The 24,167-nt window shown below is 35.3% G+C and overlaps 1 protein-coding gene across 3 annotated transcripts; it reads right to left on the bottom strand.

The window, feature by feature from the left end:
* Positions 1-6,745: 6,745 nt before the first annotated feature.
* Positions 6,746-13,764, bottom strand: LOC120085883 (uncharacterized). 3 transcript variants are annotated; one of them, XM_039042143.2, is made up of 8 exons: positions 13,443-13,761; positions 12,644-12,733; positions 9,206-9,579; positions 8,297-8,524; positions 7,835-8,189; positions 7,619-7,746; positions 7,345-7,480; positions 6,746-7,162 (listed from the first exon to the last, which is right to left on the bottom strand). In XM_039042143.2, the coding sequence occupies exons 3-8, from the start codon at positions 9,547-9,549 to the stop codon at positions 6,923-6,925; spliced, it is 1,431 nt and encodes a 476-aa protein (XP_038898071.1). In that variant the 5' UTR covers positions 9,550-9,579; positions 12,644-12,733; positions 13,443-13,761; the 3' UTR covers positions 6,746-6,922. The 3 variants fall into 3 exon arrangements, with proteins under 3 accessions (XP_038898071.1, XP_038898070.1, XP_038898072.1); XM_039042142.2 differs by having other exon boundaries at positions 12,644-12,844; positions 13,443-13,700; XM_039042144.2 differs by lacking the exon at positions 12,644-12,733 and having other exon boundaries at positions 13,443-13,764.
* Positions 13,765-24,167: the final 10,403 nt, after the last annotated feature.

Genomic DNA, 24,167 nt, shown 5'->3' on the forward strand with positions numbered 1-24,167 from the left:
CTTAAGTTCCTAGTGATTCTCTAATGAACAACTGGTTTGTGATTCAGTCACTAAACCAGATCCTTCTCAGCCCAGTGAGAGAGTGAGGCCCCTTGTTCAAGACTTGGATTCAGTACTTAAGAGAACAACCTTTCTCCTATCCCTAAATCGGGTAGGCATGAATTCCGTCTTGCACCCTATGTTCCCAGTTATCTACCTGATGTTACCTCTGTAATGGGAGGTTTATTAAGCTGGCGCTGTTGAGCTAACCCTCACCTATGCAAATCTAAGGATAATCCCGAATAAACAACAGATCATATTTAGCTCAGGATTAAGATCGAGTTACCTAGGTCATCTAAGTGAAATAGTCGGTCTTATACAGTAAACAGCATTATAAAGTAAGAGTGACTTATTTCTTGGTTCGGTCTTATGCAAACTCATTGCATAGGATACCCCCACTCCTCATGTCAATATATGAACGAATCTGGATCACTTTGTCTGTAGTATCTTTATAACAACTTGTAACAGCTACATAGTAGGCCGCATCCAATAGTGCTACCAGAATAAGATACCCAACCTTAATCATGTACTATAGACCGTTTTGGCTATTTACTCGAACTTGATCCATCTCTATGTCTCTACATAAAGTTCAAGTATTCATATAATAGTTATGGATCTTAGTTTATTGGATTTAGACTTTTATTATGCAATTTATAGAATCAATAATAAGTTTATTGACTATAGAATATGTTTACCTTTTACAAACTGCGAGTTTTAGGACATAAAACCCAATATAGGTCATGTGAGAGGAAATGGTTTAAATATGATTTAAATGATCTTTTAACTAAAAATAATTAAATTAATTAGTTTAACTAAATTTAATTTAATTTAAATTAAACAAATTAACTCCATATTTTAGGGAAGTTACGAGAAAACGTGGGATCAATCCCACGTTTTTCTCTCCCTCTCTCACCATCCCTCTTTCTAACAAAGGTGTTTTGTTTTTGCAAATGTAGGATATAGCTCTCGAGGTCTCTATGTGTTTTTTTCTTCTTCCTGGGAAAAAAAAAAGGCTCTCAAGGTCTCTGTATGTTTTTTTCTTCTGGCTGAGAAAAGAAAGAAAAATCATTCTCTGATATTCTCAAATCTCAAAAGAGAGAATCCCACAATTCTCCATAGCCTCAATTCCCTGCAAGAATAGGAAGGTTTCCAAGTGGTGGTGTCCAATCCCAATTCAACGGAGAAATTCTATAGAATTGTCAAAAGGTATGCAAGGTAGGGTTTCTTCCCCTATATACTTAGTTTTTTTGGAATTTGCATGCTTAATCGATATTACTTTTTATTCCAATGCAAAATTGTTTTGTTTTTTAATGCCAATTTGAAAAAAAAAAAAAAAAACAAACAAACAAAATGGTTCTGTGTTTTGGCTTCTGTTGTACCTTAGGGTTTTCATCCCTTCAAGACAGTCTATGCGATGAGTGTTACATTTGAATGGATAGAAGTAGGGTTAAGAAGAATGTTCACTAACATTCCTAAGTAAATGTATAAACATGCATTCAAGTAGATCATTCGAAATTATAACCTACACCTTTTGGTGCATAGAGCCACAATATCCTATCTCTAGGATGCTTGTGATGAGTATTTATTGCAAGAGATAATTCTTTATTTCTAAAGAAGCTCTCTTCCTTTTTTATGAAATCTAAACCCTTAGTTCTTCCAAACCTAGGTTTATCTACTCGGAATAATCTTTCGATTTGTTCAAGTATTCAATAAGCATGCATAAAATAAGTTAAATGCATAACTTTATTTTTTTTCTTAGTTAATGTTAGCTTAATGTTTCTCAACCCATAAGTGATTTAGTTGCTCATGATGACAATGATAAAGATAGATAAATGATGAGCTAAATATACATTCATATTGGTAAAAGATGTTTCTCAACCTTACACAATACAAATACAGCTAAGATAAATGAAAAATAGAGAAAGAAGGTCAAGTCGTGGTATGCAATCTCTTCCTTCATCTGGCTTTTCAATGACTGCTTCGCTTAGATTGTGTTGAAGACGATGCTCCTCTCCTCTCCAAAGAAAATCTAAGCTCTCACTTAAGGTTCACAAATGGTTTGAAAAAGAAGTAAGGATTTTGATATAGTTTTTTCCAATTTCTTGGTTCTCTCTCTCTCCTCTCTTCTTTTTTTTTCTTTTTTTTTTTTTTTTTTTTTTGCATGGCATTCTTGTAGAGTATTTATAGGCATCCAGCTTCTTTTCTCCCACTAATGATTGTGTTGATAAGACACATTGAATGTCATACCCCAATACACCGCCTGCTGCGTGTCAGAAGTTCATTGGTTCTACCATGAAGCTTTCTTATCAGCTATTAACCATCTTTTCTTTTTTTATTTGACTTACGTTGCCTGTGTCGAGTCACTTTCCATTGCAAGAATCCACTGAATTAGTTAACTATGCGATCTTCAATTTGGCGTTAAAATTTTCCATGCGATCACATAAACAAACTTTCTACACCAAACAAAGCATAATTTATAACTGTTTGTAAGCAAATAGGCTTTGTGTGTGTGTGTGATTACATGATGTTATGATCTCTATGAATTTTCATTAAGTTGTCGCATTTTCAGCGTTTTTTCCTAATTGTTTTAGATAAAAGAGACAAAATAACTTGTATTTCTATAAATTATTAATAAACTTCATATAATATAGAGTTTATATGAAGTTTAACGTCCTAGCATATAAGTCCCTTCTTCTATAAAGACAAACTTATATCTCATATGAGCAAGCCTTCATATAATAAGATATTGTAAGACCGTCTTCATAAAGGACTTATACGCTAGTTTCCCTTAGTGTTTAGAGTTATTGTATCCAATTATCTCTAAATATATAATTAGAGATAATTGGATGAAGGAATTTTGGATGTTGGATCGAGGAAAAGGTAAGTATGTATTCAATAGAAGACCGTTATAATTACATCTTGTACTATTGCCAAAGTCATCGTTGAAAATTTATTGTTGAAAATTTATTATTCAATGTAAATTAAATTTGTTAACAAAAAAAAAATAAAGAAAATGAAAAAGACGGTGGAAAAGACAGAAGACAAATTTAGGACGTGTGTTCCACGAGAATTGTTGGGGGAAACTTCAAAAAATGCAACGTAGCTTTCTTTTTAAATATTTAGGCGATTCTAACCCTACATTTTTCATCATCTTACGTAGCCGTTTAGGGAAGAGGACACAGTTAAAATTGGCTGTCAGTATGGGTATTTTGGGAAACTCATATTTGATGTGAAAATATTTGGAAATGTGGCCCACACAGAGGAGAAATTAATTATGTGTGAACGTTAAGTGAATATTTTGTATCAGTGACCGACATGCCAGCCAAGTCTCTAAATCTCATAAAATATATATATGAAAACGAGTTGATTTATTTATAAATATAGCAAAATATTACTATTTATAAGTCATAGATATTGATAAACATATATCAATGTTAATATTTTGTTATATTTGAAAATATTTTAAGCAGTTTTGTCATTTCAAACCATTACTCTAAAATATACTCAATTTTGTACCCTATATGCGGGATGGGAGATTGAACTTTTGACCTTGAATTAATTGCACGAATGTAAGCAATGTTTACTTGGGAAAATATAATAAATCAATGGTAGTATAAAAAGTGAGTCTCATTTGATTGTATTTGTTGTTGTATACCTGTGTGTAGTAATCATAATGAAATGCGAGACCCATTTCCAAATTTATAATCGAAGAACGCGATCCAATTGAAATGTGGAGGGTGATCATTTCAATTACATTTTAAAATTACATGAAGCTAAATGGTCGATATCCTTACTATTATCCTCACAATTACAATTACTTTTACTGTTATATTATGAGAAATATGAATCTGTCACATTTACCGTTATCGTTATCGTTTGACCATAAACAGTAACTGTGACAGTAACAATAACAGTAAATATGATAAATGTATAATTCTCAATAAACATAATCAAAACAATCCAATTACGTTTGTAGTTGTGGCCTTCTACGATTATATAAATTTTCATTATATATTGATTAACGTAGCCTTAATTAATGTTAATTGAACTCAAGGCGAATCTATTAAAGGGACCCTCAAATAGTGACGTTCTGTATTTATTTATATTTTTTTTCATTAAATATTTAAAAAAATGTACTTTTATATTAATTAAAAGAGAGGAAAACTATAGGATACAAAATTGTAAAGTTTGGAATTGGAATCCCATAATTTTTTACTTCCCTTACAACTCCACATTGCATGAATTCCATTTTCCGGATGATTATAACAAATGAGGGGAAATTATTTTTCCATCCTTAGATGTTCAATCTAATTTCTATTTAGTCCTTAAGTTTCAAAATATTACATATTTAGTCTATAAATTTTGAGTTTGGTTTCAATTTAGTATCTAAATTTTAAAATGTTACAATTTTATCTTTGACATTTGAGTTTTGTTTCAAGTTGGTCTTTAGATTTTAAAATTTACATTTGTAATATCATTTTTTCACTAAATACTCATTTTCGATCTTTAATGTTAATACGTTAATAAATTTAAAATAATTATATGAAATTGATTTCACTATGTTTCATCACATTTTAAATTTTCACTTTATAATTATTTAAAATTAATTAAGAGATGTTGACGTCAATGAATCAAATTGAGTATTTAATGAAAAAATTTATGTTAAAAATGTAAAATCTTGAAACCCGAAATTGAAAAAAACTTAAATCTCAATGGTAAAATTACAATATTTTAAAACTTAAGAACTAAATCGAAACCCAATTCAAAACTTATAACATTTTAAAACTTAGAGAACAAATAGAAATTAGGTCCAGAACCTAGGGATCAAATAGGTATTTTTCTCAATAAATTAACAAGTAGGCATTCGCAACATGGAAGCTTATCATGAACTTCCTCCATTATAATACTTACAAAGATAATATATTCTTTTAATTAAATATTACATCCAAGGAGGGGTACTTGTTTTCTCTACAGGAAAATTTCATTTCAATCGTTAAGTTTTTTTTTATTTTTATTTTTTTTTAGTTCTACATCTAATCTTTAAATTTTTAAATGTTATATTTTTGTCCTTGGATTTTAAATTTAGTTTCTATTTGTTTTTCTTTTTTTAGTTATAAAATGTTACATTTTTATTCTTGAGTTTTGAGTTTTATTCCAGTTTCGTTTATAGGGTTTCGAGATTTATATTTTTAATTTTGATTTTTTACTAAATACTCGTTTTCAGTTTATGATATTTCTTTAGTACAATAGGGGTAGGAGGACTCAACCCAAAATCTCTTAATCGCTAATATATTTATATACCTATTGAGCTAAGTTCATTAGGGTCAACCTATGATATTAATATCTATTAATTAATCAAATTAGTTTTGTTAAAATTTTATCACCATTAAATTTAATTTTAAAATCATAATTATTTTAAATCTTTTTGACTTAAAGTTAAATGTCAAATAATAAACTAAACCTTAGTAAAAACTCGAGGAAAAAGTGTAAATGATTGAAATCTATAGATTAAATGAAAATTAAACTCAAAATACAAAACTTAAAAATAAAGCTAGGGCCAATGCTATAAAATTTTGAAGGGTAGGGACAAACCAAAATTGAGAAACTATAATGATTTTCTTTTCTTAATTAAATTTTAAATGAATAAATAAATAAAAGGTAGGGGGATGCCACTATAGAAATGGGTCTTTCACTTTCCATCATGGGTATTGACTAAAAATATATTCAAGCTTTATTATCTTTAAAACCAAATGCATAATAATTTTAGAAGTTTATACCAAATATTTCTAAAAATTCAAAAAAGTTTCAATTATACTTCTAAGCTTCCAAAATTTTTATATTTACTCTGGAACTTAAAATTTATATTTTAAACTTTATAACTGTAAATAAAAATAATAATAATCGTGTAGAAGATATTATTTACAATTATATAAGGATTTAGATTGTCATTATCACTAATTTTGTTTCAAAATACATCATTAAAATCGTTTACATAATCATTATTTTACACATCTTTTATCATATTAATTTATGTAAATGATGTTACGAATGATATAACACACCTCGTTTTTACAGATATCTATCATGCCAATTTCCTTCTTATTTTAACGAAAAACTGTTGGTACATATTTCCCATTGAATCTCGCTGTTACCGCCTACTATGATCTTCCTTATTTTTCTCACCTCTTCTGTATCATATATACATAGGTTGTAATTTGAATAACAAAGGATGAGATTTTGCCGTGCATTTCTGATTTCACCACAACGAAATTCAGCAAAGAAATGCCAGCAATCAACCACCAACAGAAAGACGCAAATGAAATCATTCACAAAGCCAGCCCTTTATTAGATTTTCAAAAGCGGGAAGAATAATAATAATTAAAAAAATTTAAATAAAAAAAAAACAAACAAGCAAACAAATCAATGCAGTTAAAAAAAAAAAAGTAACATGTGTAATTGAAAAGGTTCTAAATACCAATTGTTCCACATAAGGAAGAAAAGGCGGAAGAAATAATCCCGTGTTACATATTGAAAATTTGGAACTTCAAAAACCTATAAACACAGTAGCTTGCTTTCCTAATCTGAACAACAATCGGCAAATCGACTCCTTTTTTCTGTTAACTTTACGGTATTGTTGTTGCGGGAAAAAGAAACATGAACACGAAAGTAGAAGCACAAAAGAGGTGTGGAGATTCAGAGTCTCATCTCAAGATGAAATTATCTGTGCTCTTATAGTGAAAGAAAGCTAGATTTATACCTGGTTATTCGTCTTTAGATCTTAAGATTTGTTAATAATAAGACTTGTGAAAATCCCTAGGCACCAAAATTGACAGAGAGCTCTTTGGCACCACCAAAGTATAAATTAAACTGAACGAAAAAAAGTTTAGAAACCAAACAGACCCAGTTCGCTGACTTTCTCCTTCTCGAAGGTCTCAAAGTACTGATAGATAATTGTCACTGCAAGTAAAATTCCGGTTCCAGAACCGATTGCTCCCATGAAATCAGCCAGCACAGTCAATGCACCAATGCACATTCCTCCAAATGCTGCAGCTGTGGGTATGTAACGGTTCAACTCTTTCTGTAAGTTAGATTCACGGTGTCCAGGCATGACCATTTGTTGTTCCTGCAAATCGAATCAAAGCATCGACAAATCAAGAATCACTCAATCAAAAGTTCTACACCTTCAATTCTTAAACTACAGTGAGCATACTTTTCATTTTAACACTCCATTTTGTGGAATAGATATGATAAAAGCAAGAAATTTAATATTTTACTGAAAGAAAGCACACAAGATCAAATCATAACCTTCAGCTGCTTGGCTACATCTCTAGCAGAGGAACCAGAAACTTCAATCCAAGTTTTTGAGAAGAGTGCACATGCCGATAGCATGAAGACAAGATAGAACAAAGCATGGAAGGGATTGGCTGCCATATCAGCTAAGCTGCAAGAAGAAACATCACGTATTACACAAAAATAACACATAGGTGATACGCAATATAGAGTACATTTTTTTCTCTATATAATTTTCTTTGGGGTAGTGGGAGAGGGGGGTTATTAGCAGGAACACTAAGGATATTACCTTGATGGTGGGGTGATGTAATAAGCAAGGCCACCAACAGGGACGGATTGGCCGTTTGAATACTCAGATTCTTTCCATATACCCAGAAGATTCACCAGAAAGTTCCCACTGTACTTCCTATACAGTAACTGCAGATACAATTCCATGCAATCAGTTAGGAGGAGGCATTGACAAAGTGCATATCAGTTGTGCATCAATGTAATAAAATGAACTTACCTGAGAGATAAAGTAAAGGTTGGAAACAAGAGCAGAGTGAAGGATAATTGGCATATTGGAAGTGTAGAAAAGCTTAATTGGGTAAGAACCCTGTTGCCCACGGGAGTTCTTTGACCTCACAGGCAGAACCACCCGGAACCCTTGGAAATAGACAACAATTAAGAAGATCAAAACTGTAGCAAGCAGATTTGTCACATTAGGAAGATTCTGCCTATAGAATGCTTCCCGCAATGCACGAACCTTGTCTGTCCGGGTAATCAGCAGATGGAATAATGCAATGACAGCTCCTTCAAATTCAGCTCCTCTTCCACTGTTAATGGTGGTCGGACTAAATGCCTTCCAAATAATGTTCTCGCTACAAAATCCAGACAATTTGGAAAGTCCATTAATGACAGTGTGACCAGAAATATGTCAACGCATAAATTTGATGAAAAAGGATGACATAAAGGTAGGAGAACTTACCACATGTTGGTTGCTATGAAGAGGGAAATTCCAGATCCTAAACCGTATCCTTTCTGGAGAAGCTCATCCAAGCATATGACAACAATACCAGCAAAGCACAACTGAACGATTATAAGAATAGCATTTCCCACGCCAAGTTGGCTAACGCTACCATACATTCCCGAAAGAACATAAGCAACTGCCTCACCAACGGCTATCAGGATGCCCAACAATTTCTGTGCACCGTTTCTGAGTGGAAAATAATAGGAAAAAGATATATTCATGTTAAATTAGAATACAGGTGAATGTGGAACAAAAAAGAAATTATATTAGCAATATGGTATCTCAAATCCCAAAAAGGAAATATTATTGTGAAGGATCAATGCATTCACAATCAGCTAGAATAATAACAACACTAGGAAAAATGGAATGCTACAAACTTTAGGAAAACAATAGAAACCAAAGAAATTACCCATTGGTTAGTAAATTATAATAGATATCATCATACTAATCAACGGGAAAGGCAGCCACAGTAATTCAAGTCATCATTGTTCACCAATACGCACGACTTAAATAAACTATAGTATGCATCATGCATCCAACTTCAACTACAAACTACGGCTTTGTAACAGATATTTATTCAAACCAAGTATTTAATGTGGGCTATGATTCTGAAAAAAAAAATTATATGTAGACTAAAAAATGAGCAAAAAAATCTGACAATATAGAAAAACTACTGCAATACACGATTGGAAATGGAATATCTACGGGGAAAAATCTTCAATGATTGCAACAGGAGGATGCATGGTCAAAACACATCGTTGTAAAATTGCCAAACCATATCAAATAATATTTCCATCTACAAGTTCTAACAATCAGCAAGCACGGTAAAAATCAACAAACAAATCGTGAATTTATATACAAACTTACAAGAGAGCACGGTCCTCCCGCACATTATTGTCGACTTCAATAATCTTGGACCCAACCAGGAGTTGCATCACCATCCCAGATGTGACGATGGGAGTGATCCCAAGCTCCATGACAGTACCACGATTGGAAGCAAGGATCACACGCATCCAATAAAACGGATCTGCACCCGTGGTGGAGTGAATCCCATACAGAGGAAGCTGGCTGCATACCAAGAAGATGAAGAGGGCGATGACAGTATAAATAACCTTCTCTCTGAATGGAATTTTCCGATCTGCACTCTGCACCTCAGGGAGAAACGAAAGGAACGGCCTGACCAGATGAAGGACTCTAAACCCACCACCCATCTTCCTTCAACCAACTTATTATCAACAATGCTGCATCAATATAGAGAGAGAAAAAAAAGGTCAATAATCGAACATTAAACATACCCGTTCGACAGATCTAGAAGGCATAGATAGAAAATTCCAGATCTCAATCGATTCTTAGAACAAAATTGGAGATTGTCCAAAATAACCCCCTTTTCACATTTCAAAACTAGCACGCTGAATTCTTGTTGAATTAGTTTTCCTCGAACCTTCTCGAGCGAGATAGGGCCCAAGATTGTATTTGAAACGTTGTGAATTCAAATTACCCAGTCGTTTGAAAGGACAAAAATACCCATGCTTTAAAAAAACCCTTTCATGTACACGGAAACCATTCCGACGATCCAACTCCTCACCTCGTCCGAGATATCCCTGCTTTTTCTTTGAAATTTTCCTTCTCCATGGTTATTAGCATCCATAAGCTTAAAGCTTACTTATTTCAGAGGTATTTCATTATTTCCTTATTTAAGTATATTGTTTCATCTTAAATTAGAGTTTGGCTAGGTTTTTTTAGAATGCACCTGAAATATATGAGAAATCTGGGTTGGATATTATCTTTCTTGCAATATTTTGTTCCTTTTTTTTGTGTATATGGTCTGTTAATGATTTTTTGGATACAATACATGCTATTTTGATTGAATCTGTTTGAATCTTAGTCGAGATTCGATGAAGTGGGCTCGAGATCATTTGGATGTGTACAGAAATTGGGTGTAAAACCATTGAGTTTTGGACATTTTATATACAATCTCTGACCATTTTCCAACAAATCTAACTTGTGGTTCTCATATTGCAAAAAAAGTCTCGACACTACTACAAAAACAGTGTTTCTTTACGTTTTTTCAATGTCAAGTGTCACTTTTCTTGACATTTTGAAAAAACGTCAAGAAATCCAGTGTCAAGAATGTGGATGTTCTTGACTACGAAAAACGTCAAAAGCAATGACACTTGACATGTTTGAAAGGTAAAGAATATTGGCATTCTTGATAAATAAATAAAAATGTCAAGAACAGTTTCACTTGATATGTGAAAAATGTCAAGATATACTTTATTTGATACTTCAAAAAATGTCAAGAATATAGGTGTTCTGAACAAGAACAAAGTGTAAGCGCAAAACTTCTTGACAATTTCCATTTGTCAAATATATCTATATCTTGACACGTTTAACTCATCAAGTATGTTTATGATTTTTTTTAAATTTTAATATAGATGTTTACCTACAAATTGTTCATGTATTTTGATCCAACAATCACATATGGTGTATTATATTATAACAAATATCCATCAAACCAAACACATTTCAATCTTATGAACCAAAATTTCCTCCAATACATTTGACAAAAGATAATTGTCATTATAAAACTTTACAACTCCATGAAGGATTTTCTAAGTTAACTAGAAGAATATGGATAGACCCATATGAAAATTTCCAACAAAATATAAGGAATATAATTCTAAAGGTCAGCCCAATATGAACAATTTCAAAAATTACATTTCCAAAACTTCTATCCAAACTACCATCCACCCAATATTAACGATACCTTTATTCATAATTGTAAATCTAGTAAGAAAAGATGATGAGCAATGAGCTAACCTTAAAAAAAAGTGTGGGAAACAAACAAGTTTTCAATACATACAACTAGTCATTTCTAGCTCTACAATATCAGAAACTTGAAGAAAGTAAGACAAATTATAACTCTTCAACTACATTTGTGTATCACATTATCTTAAGCACGAAATTTTTTATTCAGAAAACCAAATTAACACAGAACCAGTGAAAGTAATACTCAAGCAACAAAATCCATTGAATTGATATCAATACCTACATGTTCTAGTTTTCCAGGTGGATCAAAGTAATCTTTTAAAGAAAACTAAAATTCATTATCAATAATCAATTAGTTTTTAAATAATTAAAGAATCTTAATTAACCATAATTCAAAAACTAAACACACTTCAATACTTTTAAGCACTTAGAAAGTGAATCCAAACACATCCCTTGTCAATCCAAACACAATGCATGTAATAAGATGTTTAGAAATGGAGGAAGATATTGGTAGAAAGTATGCAATAGAGCAAAAATTTTAGAAGTGGAGAAAGTGTTTGTAGGCTTAATTTTCAAAAATTAAAAACAAAAAACCAAATAGTTGAGGTCATACCAATTTAATTTAAGCATTTAAAGATGAGGATTTAATCTTTCAACTTTTAAAATTATAAATTTAGTTTATGGACTTAATTTTTTAAAATTTTATCAATCTCTCCAATACAACATTGAAAGTTTTAGTTGTTTTTTAAAATTCATCAAATGAGCTCATACAACATTGAAACTCTACTTGGTCACTCGATGATCTGCAAATCTATAACAGGCACTCAATGGTCTGCAAAAAGGGAAGCCAAAATGCTTTCAAATACATTCAAGAATTGTCCACAAACAAAGGAAAGCAGCAACAAGTTAAACAAAGCAAAGCAGCAACAAATTTCTTTGTTTCTTCAAATGGGTTATAGTTTAAAATTTGAATTGGGCACTCAATGGTCTGTAAAAAAGGAAGCCGAATTGCTTTCAAATACATTCAAGAATTGTCCACAAACAAAGCAAAGCAGCAGCAAAGTTTTTAGTTTCTTCAAATGGGTTATTTGTTTTGTTTTTATTTTATAGTTCAAAATTTAAATTGGGCACACTCAATGGTCTACAAAAAGGGAAGCCAAATTGCTTTCTAATACCAATCAGTGCCCAGTTCAAATACCATTGAGTGCCAAATTGCTTTCAAATTGCCCAGTTCAAATTGTTTTTATTTGTTTTGTTTTATTTTTATTTTATAGTTCAAATTTTGAATTGGGCACTCAATGGTCTGCAAAAAGGGAAGTCAAATTGTTTTCAAATACATTCAAGAATTATCCACAAACAAAGCAAAGCAGCAACACGTTTTTTTGTTTCTTCAAATGGGTTATTTGTTTAGTTTTTTATTTCATAGTTCAAAATTTTAATTGGGCACCCAATGGTCTGCAAAAGGGTAAGCCAAATTTCTTTCAAATACATTTAAGAATTGTCCACAAACAATAGAGTGCATCAGCTAAAACTTACATCAGGGCGGGTGGCAACTTTTGGCAACTCACGATCAACCGCAAGCTTCGAAGTTGCAGGTCAAGGGGACCGGTTAATCGAGAGCGAGACCTTTGCAAAGGAGAATGAGAATCAGACTCTGATTTAGCAATCCCTCTATTCAATTTGCTCACCCTAGGAGTTGCAGGTGATGTCTTGTTGGGAGTTTCAGGTGTAGAAGATCTATTGAGAACAATCAAAATGTACTAACCGAAACCATACAGAAATGGAGTAGAAACCAAATAACCCAAACAAACCCATCTCAAATTCCCAAAGAACATCCACAGAAAGTTGAATTTTAGCAACATTTCAGCACCCTCAAGAACAATTTCAATCAGAAATCAAGCAGAAACGATAGTTCCAACAAGAAAAAACAGCACAAACACTAACACTAACTCTCTGAAAGAAAAAGCCTAAAATTACTTCCAAGTAGATCTAACCGTCAGAGGATGAGATCTTGAAGAAACCACCGTCAAATCAACAAGCAAAATGTTGACACAAAGAAATCCAGAAACAATAATAGAGCAGCAGGAGAAAGGGCTCCCTTCTTCACACGCTAAAATAATAGAGCAGCAGCAAAACCAAATAATACAGAAATATTGAGAATAAAATAAAACAGAAAAAAGGCTAGGGAAAATGGATCCCTTCACACGCTAAAATAATAGAGCATCGGTAAAATCAAATGATACGGAAAGATTAAGAATCAAAGAATAGCACCAAAGGACTCCCTTCTTCACAAATCAAATATATTCAAAGCCTTACAGGTGGTTTCCATCGTTACCTTCTTCGATGTGAAAGCACCGGCGACAGCGCAAAAGCTCTTCCCGACAGCGTGAAAGTTCTTCTCGGCAGCGTGAAGGCACCTTCCCAAACCCTAAGTTTACGATTTCACAGAGGCGGCGATCTTCACACGATTCAATATTTTGTTTCTCACGCTTATGTTTAATTTGGAGAAAAAAGTAAAAATAAAAGGAAAGTGGGGGGAAGGTCAGCGCCTAAATTAAAACTCTCTCCACTTGACAATTTTTTAAATGACGAGAGAAAAAAACTAAACTTGACATTTTCAGAAAATTACGTCGGCTTGAAAAAGTGGGGGATTCGGCGACCTTTTTTTTTTTTTTTCAATTATTCGATGTTTTTCTTTAAAATTAGATATTACCTGATTGTTTTTTTTTTCATAAAAAGATCTAGAAGTTAAAATTACAAATATCGAGAAATGTGGTTTTTCTAGTAGTGCGAATATTAATCTCAGAATGCTATGCATTCTTTTCGATCTTGTACTGACGTTAAGACCCAATCTCGATGAAAAAAGCAAAAACGGACTCGCTGGCAGACATACTAGGGACAGACAGACAGGTTGTTCCTCAATGGTACTTCTTTAAGTTTAAGACAGCACTTCCATTCCATGGATGACGACTCTCCAGGGCTTCCACCTTACGCTCGAATAAGACGAAAGGCCTTGCTATACCATCTCCAGCGATCCACCATTAGTAGGAACAGATGGCAGAGGTGAGCAAGAAAGCTACAGCACGATTCGTACGATCTATACCAAACAAAGGAATTGATAAAGTGTTAGGTAGACTGTTTTTTTGACATCTTTGGGATGTCAAGTTAGTTTTTAATAGGCCTTTGTGTCATTATATTCTTCTGCATAAGGTATAAGAGGATAGGGAATAAGTTATTAGCTATAAGTTGCTAGAAAATAAGGTTTCTTTTGGGTGGGAGGAATTTGATATTGTGACAGGTTTGAGTTATAGTCCCAAGCGTGAAGTTGATTTTGATTAAGGTAAAGCTCTTAGACTTAGGAAGTTGTACTTGGGAGGTGGGTCCAACATGAATGGGACTGAGTTGGACAAGGATTTCCCGGATTATGAGGTTGAGAGTGATTAGGATGCGATGAAGATGACTATTTTTTATTTAATCGAGTTGGCCATGATGGGAAAGAAACAAAGATAACACATGAACTGGACTACGTTGGGGATGATTGATGTTTGGGAGGATTTTGTAGCTATAGTTAGGGCCACGTGATATTTACAAAAAAACCATGAATAGCTTACAATGTGCACTAAAGGGAAGGTTGCAACGTACAAAAAAAACCCGCAAATAATAAGTCACCTGAGTCATAGAGCTTGTATGGATCTTCGTTCACTTTTCAGGTTCGTGAATTTCGTTTAATCGTAATTGTTATTGATACTTTAACTTTATCATGCACTTACCGGAGGTGTTTGTTTTTTGAATCGGTAGGTTTGAGCATACGAGATAGTTTCATCCTTTAGCAGACGAGTAGCAAGTAAGGTTTCAGTTGATGCAATATCATGCATCATGCGATAGAGTTGCATGTATTCACCTGGAGCAAAGGTGATTCATTTACAAGTTTTTTGGGTCGCAAGTGGTAAGTCATACTTCATTAAGTTCTATATGATGGTATGGTGTTTAGCGTTCTAAATTTTTTCTTGTTATTTACATCCAATCTCGTATAAATGACTCATTATGACCAATGAAGAGGAAGCTTACTTTGATCATACATTGGATCTTCCAACAGCATATGGGTATGTAGATCCGTAGCCTCCTCAACCAGAGAATGTTGTTCGTGGTTCTGATGATGGATCCGTGATGGGTGGCTATTTTACAGATTTTATACCCACTATGAGTGAGCCACCTATAGTATGTCCTCAGTGTTAGGGTTGATGCTCTAAAGTCTCGTGTCTTGTAGTTTGTAAACAGTTTGTACGAACGCTTGTGATGTATAATGTATGATATTTACTTCACTTCTTGATTTTGTTCAGTTGAATGTTTTATTTGCTTTACCACGAACCAATAAACTAAAATCCTTGGTTATCTTTATGTAACTTAAGCATGTATATGGTGACATACAAGTGGATCATGTCTTAAAGGATAACCAAAATGGTCTATAGTATATGGATATAGGAGGGAAACCTTATCTTGGTAACGCTACGGATGTGGTCCGTTTTGTGGAATAGTTACAAGTGTTGTGATTTGTCACAGATGGTTTGATCCTGATCATTCGTGTAGGGGACATGCGAGCGGGGGCATCTGATGCGTTGTTTTATGTGATGAAATAATGGAATGAAATGTGATGATGGAAACGCATTAAGCAACCAGTGTTCTCAGCAGAATCCATGTGTAAACCCTACTGAGTTTTCTGGCAAGTCCAGGGTCGAACTCAGGGACTAAGAAAAATGGTATGCGGTGATAATTTCCAAGAAGACTTTGCGGTAACCAATAAATCAAATAGTTGTTTTGAGTTGTTGTTTGCGGTATAAAATAAATGTATGCGGCGGAGTTACGAAAAGAGTTGATAATATGGAAGATGCGATGAATATGCGGGGAACAGGTTGAGAAGGGGTTCATCTAACACTTCCTAGGATGCGTTTATGTTATGCGATCATGCAACACACATACAATAACAAATCATCTCTCAACGCAAATGCTACGGCTTCTAGTACTAGAATGCGTGCGATATATGCAATGAGTCTATAGGACCTACATATAAGCATATATTCTTATTATGCGATGAAAAATGACACACACACAAATAAGGCGACCACATAATATCATAACCTATCTCTAGGATGCATGCGATGCATGTTAGCAAACAGGGCTTATCTCTAAGTCCCTATCTATCACTTATACAGATCTAATCTTGCTCTTTCGAGTCTAGATTCTAACCAAGCTCTCTGAAGTCTTAGGTTATTTCTTTAGACTCTCTCTCGAGTAGCTCTAAAGGGATGTTGGGCGCAGCATAAGACAAGATAATCGCATACGATGAAAATCCTAGGTCATATTAGCTTAGTTCTTCTCAACCCATTCGATAAAGTTAGCTACTCATGCGTGCTTTTAAGAGAGTGAATAGATGTAAAATAGCAAGTTCCATTTTATAGATAAAAAGTTGAAATACAAAATAACAATGCAAGAAGAGAATAAAGAGCCTGGTAGCAATCTCTTGCTTCCCAAGACTTTTACACTGTCTTTTCTACTCTGTTCAAAAGATAGTCTCACTCTCGCGAGAGTCATCCCTCTCTCTGCTTTCCACTACTCTGAGTTCTCTCTCGAGCTGACCAGAGTGATCTTCCAGCGTCTCTTCTCTTCTCTCGCTCCGCCTTCTAAATAAAAAGGAAAACTATGAACACGGCTGTTTCCTTCTGAGGAAAAATTCTCTAACTGTCCGAACTCCTTCACTGAAGGTTACCTTCAGTATTTATAGAGCTTCGGGGTAAAAGGTTGTTTCTCTCTTATGATTGCATTAATGGGATGGCATTAATTCTCTGTCTGATGCGCCGAATATTTGTCATCAAAAAGTTGAGTGTACTTGCTACATTAGTTCGTTAGCATCTTGTCAAGTTAATTCAGAATCGACCGTCATCAGCTTTCTGTCCCATCGTGATTTATTATGCTTTTCACCCAGCTACGCTCACCAAGTTGCGACGACTCTATACGACAATCCTTCTTGAGCAGATATTTGCGAGCACAAATCACCTCCTGTTACGGTGACGCTACACTCGACCGTTGTTTTCTTGTGATCGCATTTTACGCTTTGCGTCAATGCATATTCTGCATAAAAATATAAAAGTTAACTGTTTTTATGTAATAAACTCATACGGCCGCAATGTTATAAACTTAATGTTTTTTGGACGCAATCTTATATATTTTATCAACGCAAATCTGCATTGTTTAATAACATAACACTGTAATAATGTGCATTTCTGCCCGTTATCAGCGTCCTATTCAAAGAGTTTGTATAAGACCTGACCATGAAGTGTTAACGTCTCATTATATAACGTCGTTCATGACAGAGACTTCACTTCACTAGGATGACCACAGGTAACATGACGTCAATCCTAAGTGAGTTGAGAACTCCTGCCATTGAGGGTGGTCCTTTGATTTACATGGGTGGGAGTGGCCAGGCTGCCAACTCGAGCCTACCACTTTGGAGATTCGTCTAATTTGGGAGCTAGAAACTCAGCTACACAAGATGGAATTCACTCATTCCCCGACGCAGGGGTAAGTAGATAGATAGCTCCCTTAAGGGTTGATTCCAGGGCTTGAATGATATGGCGCCACACACCTTCTCTTGGCCCGAGAGGTGTTCACACATAGTTGGACTATGTTGTATTGTTCATTAGAGGGATCAGTGGTACTTAAGGAGTGAGATATAACTACAGGGGCAAAACAGTAAATTGGCCCAGTTGTACTTACGAACATCTGTGAAGGGTTATCGTATTCATGATTGGTTATATCCAATGGACACATAAATAAATATGTGGTAAAAAGAGTTCAGTTGTCGGTCTTTAGTGGAATGTCTGGCAGTTAACGGATAGTGGATCTCATGGTTAAAGAGTTTAATCAGCTATTCACCTACCATTGGAGCTTCGAGCCATAAGTCCATAAAGTCCTCTTGGTAGCTTGGATAAAAGTTGAGAATCAGTATTTGGGTCAGTTTGAAATGTTGAAATTGGCAAGTGGGAGTTCGATTATATATGATATAATTGAACTGGTTAATTATATATGATATGATTGACTAAATGTATGAGATATATTATTTTGGAGGAAATTAGATATAAATATGATTTATATCAAATAGAGAAGAAAACACTATAGTAGATATATGATATCAAACTATAGGTTAAGAATATAATATGATTATATTAATTAATTAATTAATTGGGTAGTTATGTGATAATTGGCCGAGTTTTTCTCCGGATTCGTGCGAAAGTGGGAAGTTTGATTCAGTTCTTGTAACTGAAGAATAAAAATGAAAATTGTTTTCATTTTGTAAGAGACACGCAAAAAATCATTCACGGTGTGAAAGTATACGATCGCTTAACATTGAGAATCTATACGATAGTGCCCGTCTTCCTAAACGATCGAACACCCGCGTACTAAACGATCGTTCGCAATTTATAAATGATCGCTTACGTTTACTACACAATCGTTTAGCGCGCTGAGCGGAACTAAACGATCGCTTACCATTTGATAGACGATCGCTTAGCTAAATCTACACGATTGTGTACCCCAACCTAAACGATAAGCACTCGACTATATGATAGTCATCCCTATCTCCCACTTGTTTGTTCGTTTTACACGATCACTTTTCCCTCCTTCCCTCTACCAATTCCATCAAAGTCTACCATTTGGATTCTCACTCTGAGAATACCGAGGGCTTCGAGTGGTGGTGTCATCCCTGGATGCTTGTGTTTGTGCGCTGCTATTCGTGTAGACGACCGTGTTGCTGCTAGGCGATTGCTTGCTGGACAAAAAAGAGCGTGAGGAGTTCATTCACGTTGGACCGAGTTCTATTGAAGACAATCTTCAACTGGTACATTCTCTTAGTCTATTGTATTTTTTTTGTTAAAAGCATGCCAGTAATTAGTGTTTACAATGCATATATGTTTGTTAGAATGTATGTATGGTAATTCTGTCACAATGAAATCAGAAATATCCACTTCCACTCATAGGCACTCTTGTATAAGAGTTCCTTCAATTGGTATCAGAGCCAAGTTTCTGATATTCCAATTTCATTGATGCAAAGAATTGGATGTACATTCTCGATGGGTTCAACATGTCTGTCTTCCTTTTAATTTTAGATTGTTTATGGTTGTGCGGATCAATGGAGTTTTCTGGGATGAAACCTCGGTTTGATTAATTCTTTTACGTTTTCAGTTAATTGTAAAGGCCTCTGCGTTTTTTGGCATAATTAATTATTATCGAATCTGTAATTTAAAGTCAGTTTGAGTTTTGAGTCGTTTGTGAAGAAGTTCGGAACAAGGGTTGTTGTTCTTCGAGGAAGAAGACGATCAAGAGTTGATCTGGTCGTGTAGACGATGGGATAGGCGATTGCTGAGTATCGGATGTTCGGACGTCATTTAACGCGCGCGCACACTAGACGATTGTTTAGCTCAATAAGCTTCATTGTTTAGTACCTGACTAGACGATCGTGGAGCAAATCGCATGGTAAATTGTTTACCTTTTCGCGTGTTAAGCGATCGTCTAGACGATCAGGCTTCGTGCCTCGTTGTCGTCTAAGCGATCGTTTAGCATTTTGCGCTATCGTCTAGTGTGCGCTAAATGATCGTTTACCTGCGACGTTTACTAAACGATGGAGCTTCGCTCGACGGTTCAAGACCCGGTTTGCCTGTGAATCGGTTAGCTTGATGAAAAATGTAATAGATAGAATTATTTCATTCTGATTTTGTAAAGGTTCATCCTGGTCCATTAATCTTTGGTTTATACATGAGATGTATGTTTATTTATATGTCATATGGTATGTACATATAATAAATCACACCTTAGGTTATGCACTAGTCATGCATCGTCTCTTTATTATAAATGTTATAATTTAGAGAAGCATGATTTAAATTACGTAAGAGCATGCTCATGCATCATATACTATAAGAGTTATATTTATGCGTGCATAAAAAGCATCGACATGCATCATCTTTATATTATAATTGTTATAGTATAAGGTTGTATGGAAAGCATGTTTGCTTGGTTATTACATGTATATAAAAGTTATGTATAGTAATGACCAGACATTGCATGAAGCATGACACATAGGTTATTTTATAAGCGTTATAAATACCTCGTTATGTGGTAATGTTTTAGTTGTTTCTTTTTAAATGTTAAAGAGAAATTAGAATTAAAAGCAATAAGAAAGACATGCATGCTTACTTAGGTTTAATTCATATTTTAAAATGTTTAAAACTTAAATGACATAGAACTAAGATCACGGTTCTAATATGATTGGCAACCCTTAGGCTTTAATCTTAGTTTAATAGGGTTAAATTGACTAATAAAAGGTTAAAGTGTAGCAAATCTATCTATAAGGGACCTTTTGTCTAAGGCGGGTTCTGTCTAGGCTGGGGTATTTAAGTTGACGGAAACGTAACACCCCTACCTGGGAACTTACCTGGAAAGGTGAATTAGATAGATTTGATGCATGCATGCAAGTTAAGGATAGTCCATTAAAGTGTTTAAATTTGAATACTTGAACTTGTTTATTTCATAGACAAAAGTTGTTTATGAGTAGGCTTAAAAAGATGACACAGACTAAAATCAGTAGTTGGATTGTTTAGGTTAATGAACCCCTAAATAAAACATTCAGTGGGAGGTACTTGGGGCATATGATGCTTCATTTAAACCTTTCACGTTTTCCTCATATAGTCCACACCGTGAGATTTACCCTCGACCTCGTGGCACTCTGGGAGTGTCCCCCTAAAGGATGGTGTTTGGGTAGGTCAATATCAAGGTGGATAAAGAGAGTGTTCATAGTAAGTGGGAGTGGGAAGTGTAACAGCATATCCCACGGTCTCCCTCGTTGGATTGAATAAAGTTTCTGCACATCGCCTCGAGGCATCCTAGGAGTGTCCCCCCCTATAGGATGGCAATATTGTGTGTTTCTTTATTTGATCTCTTGTAAAAGGATAAGGCTACTTAGTCTCTTGTCCTAATCTGTTTCTTCCCTACAGTGGGCTCATTAGGGCGGGAATCTGGCGCCAAAAGCGAGGGGTCACACTTACATGGTTAACAGTTCTGGACCAAATAAATGGTGGTTGTTAGGTTCAATTCCAAGAGTTAGTTTTGCCTAATGGTTGAGAATGTCTCATCCTAGTGAAGGGGCATCTAATCACCTACTGATGACATTTGTCCCGCCTCGTTGGGGCATCATTGCAAAATAGAAGTCTTTCACTTAGGGTACTTGGAAACTATTTTGCTAAAATTAATTGGTTAAAATGTGGTTTAGCAAAATCTTATAAAAGTTTATTCATTTTTTAGCAACAAGTTTTTTGAAAATGGCTACAGCTATTAGCTTTGCTAAGCGCCGAGAAACTTACTGGCGATAATTTTTAAACATGGAAACACATGATCATGACTATTTTAATCATCGAGGTTCTCATGTTTGCTCTTAGAAGGCCTGTCCTCCTATTCTAGCTCCCAATGCCGCTCAAAATGTTCGGGAGGCATACGAGCGATGAACACGGGCAAATAAGAAGGCTCGAGCCTATATCTTGGCAAGTTTTAATGACGTCTTGGCCAAGAAGCATGAGCCCATAGTCTCAGTGCGTGAGATCATGGAGTCCCTGCGGGGGATGTTTGGACAACCGTATGAACAACTCAAGCACGAGGCTCTTAAGTATATATTCAACTCCAAAATGGAAGAAGGAAACTTTGTTCGTGAACATGTGCTTAACATGAAGGTCCACTTCAATGTGGCGGAGTTGAATGGGTCTACTATCGATGAGTGCAGTCAGGTTAGCATAATCTTGCATTTTTTGTCGGAGAGCTTCCTGCACTTTGTTAGCAATGTTATTCTTATCAAAGTGAAATACACCCTTACAACTCTCCTCAACGAGTTGCAGACATACCAATCTTTACTGAAAAGTAAGGAGAGGAAGAGGGTTGAGGGAAATGTTGCTTCCTTCTCTAGGATGTTCCATCGAGGCTCGACCTCATGAACAAAGTCTGCACCTTCTACTTCTAACTCTGCAAAGGGGAAGAAAAATAAGGGTGGTAAGGGGAAACAGAAAGCGTCTGCTAACCTACCATCTATCACCCCAAGAAGGTGTCTGTCGCCAGTTGAAAAGGGAAAATATTTCCACTGCAACCAGGATGGACATTAGAAGAGGAACTATCCTTGCTGGCTAAAGGAAAGGAAGGCCACCAAGGCTAAGGCCAAAGTAGGTAAAGGTAAATATGATTTACTTCTACTAGAAGCATGTTTAGTGGAGAATGATGATTCTGCCTGGATAATTGATTCAGACACCACTAACCACTTTTGTTCTTTTTTTCAAGGGATTAGATCCTTGCGACAGCTAGAGGCTGGTGAGATGGCGATACGAGTAGGCACTAGGCACGTCATCTCAGTTGTGGCAGTGGGAGGGATCTAGTTATCTTTACATAATAGGTTTCTAGTTTTAAAAGATGTATATGTTGTTCTTGAACTTAAGAGGAACCTTATTTCTGTAAAGTGTCTGTTGCGATGTAAATATACACTTTCTTTTAATGTGGATAAAGTGTTAAAGATTGTGTTAATATTTGTATAGCTTATCTGGAAAGTAACTTGTATGTGCTAAGATCATTAGCCAAATAATCCCTCCATAACACTGAGTTGTTTAAAACTATCGTAACTCAATTTAAACGTCAACGAATTTTTCCAAAAGAAAATGTCCAACTTTGGCACCTTTGATTAGGGCACATCAATCTCAATAGGATTAAGAGATTGATGAAGAATGGCCTTCTAAGTGAGTTAGAAGAAAATTCTTTACCGGTGTGCGAATCTTGCCTTGAGGGTAAGATGACTAAAAGATCTTTTACTGGAAAAGGTTATCGAGTCAAAAAGCCTCTTGAGTTAGTACATTCTAACCTTTGTGGTCGTATGAATGTGTGAGCCTGAGGTGGCTATGAGTATTTTATTAGTTTTACTGATGATTACTCTAGGTATGGGTATGTTTATCTTATGCAACGGAAGTCTGAATCCTTTGAAAAGTTCAAAGAGTTCAAGGCTGAAGTTGAAAACATATTGGATAGACAGATTAAAAAACTTCGATCGAATCGAGGTGGAGAGTTTTTGGACTTGACATTCCAGAACTATTTGATAGAACATGGAATCGTTTCCCAACTCTCAGCATCGAGTACACCTCAGCAAAACGGTATAGCAGAGAGGAAAAATAGAACCTTGTTAAACATGGTTCGTTCGATGATGAGCGCTTCCTTACCGAACTCATTTTGGGGTTTCGTAGTGGAGACTGCGATTTACATACTCAACTGCGTTCCTTCTAAGAGTGTTGCGAGAACACCTCTAGAGTTGTGGAATAGGCATAAAGCTAGTTTACGTCACTTCCGCATTTGAGGTTGCCCTGCACATGTGCTTGAGGCAAATCCCAAGAAGTTGGAACCACGGTTGAGGTTATGCCTCTTTGTAGGCTACCCCAAAGGTACGCGAGGGGGGTATGTTTATGATCCATCGAAAAACAGGGTGTTTGTTTCCACGAATGCTACTTTCTTGGAGGAAGATCATATTAGGAAGCATAGCCCACATAGTAAACTCGTGTTGCGTGAGCTTTCCAATGAAACTACTGAAACTTCAACAAGAGTTGTTGAAGAGCCTACTTCATCAGCAAGAGTTGTTGATGGTAGTTCATCTAGTAGGTCGGTTCCACCTCAAGAGTTTAGGGAACCTCGATGCAGTGGGAGGGTTGCGAACCCGTCCATTCGCTATGTGGGTTTTACGGAAATCCTAGCTATGGTAGTAGATGGTGACGTTGAGGATCCATTGTCTTATCAAAAGGCAATGGAGGATATAGACCGGGATGAATGGGTCAAGGCCATGGATCTCGAGATGGAGTTGATGTACTTAAACTCAGTATGGGATCTTGTAGATCAGCCTGATGGGGTAAGACCTATAGGTTATAAATGAATCTACAAGCGTAAACAGGGTGCTGATGGGAAGATGCAAATCTTCAAGGCTTGACTTGTGGCAAAGGGTTAT

This window comes from Benincasa hispida, chromosome 9 (assembly GCF_027475165.1).
Source record: "Benincasa hispida cultivar pf3 chromosome 9, pf3_genome.v1.1, whole genome shotgun sequence".
NCBI classification, from domain to species: domain Eukaryota; kingdom Viridiplantae; phylum Streptophyta; class Magnoliopsida; order Cucurbitales; family Cucurbitaceae; genus Benincasa; species Benincasa hispida.

Bases quoted from the DNA above. Each gene is read 5' to 3' on its own strand.
- LOC120085883 (XM_039042144.2), bottom strand. From the start codon at position 9,549: ATGGGTGGTGGGTTTAGAGTCCTTCATCTGGTCAGGCCGTTCCTTTCG. The intron at 8,190-8,296 runs GTAAGTTCTCCT...TGGATTTTGTAG, and splicing joins TTCATAGCAACCAACATGTG to CGAGAACATTATTTGGAAGG. The intron at 7,163-7,344 runs GTTATGATTTGA...TTCGATTTGCAG, and splicing joins ATGTAGCCAAGCAGCTGAAG to GAACAACAAATGGTCATGCC.